General features: G+C 45.7%; 1 protein-coding gene across 3 annotated transcripts; it reads right to left on the minus strand.

The window, feature by feature from the left end:
* Positions 1-2,531: 2,531 nt before the first annotated feature.
* SRSF6 (serine and arginine rich splicing factor 6) lies at positions 2,532-5,939 on the minus strand. 3 transcript variants are annotated; one of them, XM_035893401.1, is made up of 5 exons: positions 5,122-5,939; positions 4,550-4,677; positions 4,112-4,320; positions 3,699-3,788; positions 2,532-3,577 (listed from the first exon to the last, which is right to left on the minus strand). In XM_035893401.1, exons 3-5 carry the CDS (start codon positions 4,312-4,314, stop codon positions 3,214-3,216), a joined length of 657 nt encoding a protein of 218 aa, XP_035749294.1. In that variant the 5' UTR covers positions 4,315-4,320; positions 4,550-4,677; positions 5,122-5,939; the 3' UTR covers positions 2,532-3,213. The 3 variants fall into 3 exon arrangements, with proteins under 3 accessions (XP_035749294.1, XP_035749288.1, XP_009636200.2); XM_035893395.1 differs by having other exon boundaries at positions 5,019-5,939; XM_009637905.2 differs by having other exon boundaries at positions 4,550-5,939.
* Between the last annotated feature and the right edge of the window lie 6 nt (positions 5,940-5,945).

Consider the following 5,945-nt stretch of genomic DNA (forward strand, 5'->3'; position numbering starts at 1 on the left):
CAGAAAAGGTCAGGATGCCCCACACTAGAGCATGCCCCTGAGAAGATGGCACCAGTGGGGTTAAAAAACAAGGTATGAGCAGCGCCAGATGACTTTGCCATCGACTACGGCCACTACTACAAGCCAGTGCAAAGCCCGCGCAAAATGCAGCAAGCACACAAGCACTCTACAGCCTTTCGCTCTTCTGTGATGGAAGCTTGAGACATTTATCCAAACGATGCTTTTGTTAACAGCTACAAGGGATCTCAGAAGTGATCACACTTGCAATCACAAATATGCAGCATGCTGAGTCTCTTCTACTCCTACAAAACATAGTGCTGGCAGAGCCAGAGGGATGACAATGTTTGGGTTTTGTTGGTGGGTTCTTTAGAGTTACTGCAAGCCCAACAGCACCGGCTCGGAATCTGGCACTCCTGGAACCCTACAAGCTTTCCAGAGCAACAAACCCAGAAGGAGGCAAGTCGTGCCAAGGAATTCCTACTTCATTCGCACAGGGCCGATTCCCTTTTGCACAGCAGCCAAGGGCTCCAGCCACGGAAATCTGATATTGAAAGATGTTGCAGGCAAGTTAGTTAAACCCAGCCTAGGCCCTCCCTGCACATAATTCATGAATAAAGATGACTTCAAACATAACCACTGTCATAACAACCGCATCTAAGAAGGCTAAGAATATAGTTGGTAAAAGCCATCGCTGCTCATCGTTACCCAAGACTGGAGCGCTACTGGCTCCTGAAGGCCAAGAAGTGCTCAGGCTGGCACTGGCAATCTGTTCTAGAAACAAGTTGTTACCAGTGTGTGCAGGTTGTGATGGTTAACATCTTGCTGTCACCGCAAAGGCAGAACATTGGACATATGCAGATGTACCTGTTAACCTACGGGGCTGCAAGCTCACATCTTGTTCGGAGGAGCACACATGTTTTACTGAAGACCCCTGGAGGCACATCAAAGAGGAACGGTTCCCCACGAAGTCTGACCTACTCCATGATCAGCATAAATAAAAGCAAGGGGGCATTTTGTGTCAGTGAGTTTAAGGGAGGTATTTCCACAAGCGTGACTTAGGGCTGTAAACCTGCATTAAGCTGCTCTTGCACAGCCCCACTTCTGTGGAAGGTCCCCAGTACGCCCCGTGTTTGAAATCCAACGCAGAGGTGGTGTTGCCTGCCATGACCAGAGCTACAGCACGTCATTTTTCTGTCATTTTGCTAACGTACACCTTAACTACAACAGCTTCAATTTAAAACACTTACTTATTGCAAATTACCCAAACGCAGGAGTCACCTCATTCCAGGTGTAGAGAATAAAACTTCAGTACTGACTGTGCTCTGTGAAAATTAGTCAGGCCAGAGTTATCCGTAAGACTCCACGGTTGCGCGAAGCATCTGGGGGAAGCTTGGCTCAGCAGCCACTTTTCCACACTTGGGTGCAGAAATATAGGGAGAAGCATACGATACAAAAGGAACAGCAACCCAGTCTTGGGAAACACAAGCCACACAACCACTTCCATCTGGGTTCCATGGGGAATGTGGGCTGATCAGGCCAAACTACCTACACAGCCTGGGCTTCCTCTCATGCAGCTGCTTGTGTGCAGCGGGCAGGAGCTCGAGCTTCCTAGATGCCACCGGCAAAGAGTAAGGAACTGAATGTTAATTTGCAAGAGAACTGTTTAACTCAAAGCAATTCCAGGAAAGAAAAGGTAGCATCAGGTCTCATTCGAACACACGCTTGACCTGCTCCCCGTGCCTCACCTCATGCAGCTAGACAGACATGTGAAATCCTGACCCATCAGAAGCGCTGCCTTCGCATCCAGCCGGGCCAGGACAGACAACACACTGGGACAAATGCTGCTCAGCTGGGTTGCCACTCTCAAGCACAAAACTGAGCACGCCTCGAGAGCTCCCACCTCCTCCTGAAAGAAAGCAGTTACTCCAGCAGGAGGCCGAGCTGCACTGGCTGCAGCTTCCCCAGCCTGAGGCAGAAAAAGAATCCCATTGCACTGCAATCAACACAGGAGTTTGAGTCACCAATTTAATAATTTTATACAAGTCAAACTACACGTTGTATAAAGAGTACAAGGCAGTTCTAATGTTCGCTATTGCATGTTACAAAAAAAAAATCAATTGAGCTATAAAGGGGAATTTTTGGGATGAGTCCTATTCCACAATTTAAGTGAATTGGCAACTGTGGTTTAGCAAAGCCTTTGTTAAGACTAGAACTCTAGCTCAGAGATTACATTTCCAACAAAGTTCAGACTTACACACAATGGGATTATAGCTCTCCTAGTCTGAAGCAGAATGTGAACAGAAGTGAGTCAAGAGGGAGGGAAGACTGCTCGGTTTCCCCAGTTTTCATATCCAATAGGTACAGGAGGCTGACAAACCATACACCACGCTTAATGGCTTGAACCACCCCCAAGAAACACCCAAGCAACTGCCAGCCAAGGGACGCTTGATGTTCAAGCCAAACCCAGAAAGGTCAGAAAGCTTCGTTCCTTCAAGCTTGAAACACGGGATTTTTCGGCAATACTGTGTGACAGAGGTTCCAAAGGACCTTTATTACCTTTAATACAGTCACAGGACTGGGCAAAAAATACAGTCACAGGACTGGGCAAAATGCTCTTTTGGCAAGTTAGGATAAAAGACAAATGCGCCGACTTGAGTTTATTGCTGGTCTAAAAAAATCTTCCTAGTATTGTTACGGGGTTGATACAGTTTGCAGCCTGCTCCCACCGATTACGATAAACCAGGGAACTGTATGACCTGCCCAGCGAGGCAATCCTGCCTTCGCAGCAAGCTCTGTAACCCAGGAAGCTAACAATAGCCTTAGTTCTAAAACCATCAAAAAATAGGGAAAAAAAAGAAGATACTTTCAAAAAAGCCCAGATTTAAGCCTGTTTATATTCAGTTTATTTTTAATATAAAACCCACTTTGCATTTAAGAGTAGTTAAGTTACTCCTGCGGAAATGCTATAAAATCAAACTTTTAGCTGAATTTCTACAAAAGGGGAACTTTCCCTGCTTTGTACCACCATCCGGGCCTCACGGTTTCAAATTCTGGGATACAAATTAAACCCTTTATGCCTCATTACTTGGTTCTTAGGCCATTCACTCCTGCAAGAGAAAAAACCAACTTCTGAAGTACTAACATAACACTAATGGCCTGACAAGTAGGAAAATGTTCCGTCATAGCGTGCAACGCAAGAGGAGAGTTCTAGTCTTAATCTCTTGAACTAGATCTTGATCGTGAGCGAGACTTTGAACGAGACCTGGAGCGGGACCTTGATGCAGCTCTTTTGGGTGGTGACTCTGAACGAGCCTTGGCAGATGGCTGCTGCTGCGGAGAATTGGAACGAGACCTACTCCTTGACCTGGACTTAGACTTAGCATCTCCTTTACCATTTTCTTTGGGAGATCGAGACCGGGACCTGGATCTGGACCGAGACTTCTCCGACTTCTCCTTGGATCTGCTGTGAGAGCGGGAACCCCTGTCAGACTTGGGTTTTGACTTGCTCTTTGATCGAGACTTCCTGCTTTTGGATCTGGAACGTGAGCGGTCTTTGCTTCGTGACCTGGATTTGGATCTTACAAGAATAGACAAGAGTTTATCCTGCATGAACCGAAGCGCACTTCCATAGCTGTGAATATCTACACCAATTAATAAGTAGCAATTCCTGTACAAAGAGAAAACAACGGAACACTTACCGCGAACGGCTTTTGGAGACACTACGGGACCTGCTGCGGCTGCTCCTACTTCTACGACTTCTGCTTCTGGACCGTCTTCTAGATCGTGACCTAGAAACATTTAAAACATAGTTTTCCCCCTTATTCTTTTGCCTGATGTGCCCCACTATGCTATTGAACAGAAAAAAGCTGCTAAAGAACTCATCAAAAAAGAGCACAGCCACGTCAAGACGTACGGATTAATATCCTCCTAGATCTGACAGACTGTCAGTCAATTGCATCCCATCTTTGCTGTATTACATAAAATAATTCCTTCTACTTTCTCAGGCAGAGTCCCATTCCTAGAATAACAACTGAAGGTAACCACTGCAGGTAGGGCCACATTCCTAGAGTAACCAGACCTGATGCAGAGACAGACGCGTCCCTAAAGTTACCTTGACCTGCTGCCAGAGTAAGATCGCCTGTGGCTGGACCGCGGCTTGTCTTCGACCAGCCTGATCTTCCTTCCATTTATCTCTGTGCCATCCAGTTTGTCCAGGGCACGCTTCATGTCTGAGTAAGATCGGAACTCAATCACTCCTTCGTTCGTACGTTCTTTGTGAGCGTCTGCATAGGTGACCTCACCAGCTTGCCTCATGAAATCCTGGAGGGAGAAGATGAATTATGTAACCATGCCGCACACTTACGCTCTGCAAGTACATGAGCTTCTAGACAAGCCTGAGCAAACGCAAGAAGCCTTTACCCCGCGTAAACATGCATGCACAAATACTTCTCGATTACTTCCACCTAAATCAAACCGAACATTGGTATTCAAGGAAGTTATTGCTTCCTGCTAGTCACAACAGGCTCTACGGTAGAAGACACATACATACTTTCAAATCCTGCCAACTACAGCGACTGGAAAGGTTTTCAACAATCAGTCTGTACTCTGTACGAACAGGCGGTCCGTATTTATCTCTTCCAGATTGTCTCCGACTGCTATATCCGCCACCACCCCCACCTTTATTGTACAAAGAAATAAAGTTAGATCATCTCCCACCATGAAGAAAACTAAACGTTCTGAAAAAGTTAGTTAAACAGTTATATTTACTGGAGTAGGACTTTATTTCTCTAAGCCTCCAATAAACTTTGCAATTTTGCCATAATCTATATTAATGGCAAATCAAACAGACTAAAATCCTACAAGTCTGTGCTCCTAAGATCTGTTAGAGAGTGACTGCTCCTTATTAGATTCACCTTGCTAAGTTTTATTTTACAGAACATTGTAAAATATAAAACTTAACTGATTACATGCATTTCTACATTTTACAAAAACGTTTACTAGTTACACTAAGTACTTACATCACAGTATGAGGTTTTTGGTGGTGGTTTGGCCACAAAACACGCAAGGTAACAGTCACCTAGTTCAGTTTAACCAGTTTTGTCTAACCCTTGGAATCCTCACCATCACCCTGCGTCTAATGGCAAAAGGCTGCTGTCGTCATGGCTTCCGGTAAGGTCAGCCAAAGGGTCATAGGGCAAGGGTCACACAATGTATGGAAAAGCCATGGCCAATCAGGAAAGGCAGTCATCTTAGCCTCAGTGGACACAGCCTCAGCCCCACTGGTCACTTTTAAATTGAAACATCAAGGACTTGTTAAAAAGTTTGAATTGAACATGCAACAATTTTAAACAACATACATTTGATTCTTTTTAAAAAGACACAATCCCCACCCCCCCCAAACACCAAGCTCCTAGAAACTACCGCAAGGGCCTTAGTACTTTGAATTACAGTACTAGGCCGGTTAAGTTCTACATAGCTCAGCTCAAGAAGCTACACAAGGTAGCCAAACACAGAAATATTTACAAATATTCCCCCACTTATAACAAGATTCCTGCTTGAAAACCTCCCCCCACCGCCCCGTCTATATATTCGACCGAAACATTCATGTGAAAGTTTTCAGTGCCTCCACCCCAATTATGCAACAGCATTTACTCATTAACGTTAGTGATGCAAAAAAAAAAAATTAAAAAATCACCGTTTCATCTAAACGCTCCCACAAACGCCGGAGCCCTTACATTAGCCGAGCATATTGTTTCTAATTAACCAGAAACCCTTTCTAGAAGGCCGCAAATTGGGCAGCCGGGGTTGCTTCGCCTATTTTCCGCCCTCCTCCTAAATTTCTCAGGGAACAGCACGGTACAACGCTGGTGCCGGGAAAAGCACCCGCAGCGCCCGGCCGGCTCCCAGCCCTGCACCAGCGCCCCCACCCCCTCCCCCAGGACTCG

The sequence above is a fragment of the Egretta garzetta genome, unplaced genomic scaffold, assembly GCF_000687185.1.
Source record: "Egretta garzetta isolate BGI_Z169 unplaced genomic scaffold, ASM68718v1 scaffold440, whole genome shotgun sequence".
NCBI lineage: Eukaryota > Metazoa > Chordata > Aves > Pelecaniformes > Ardeidae > Egretta > Egretta garzetta.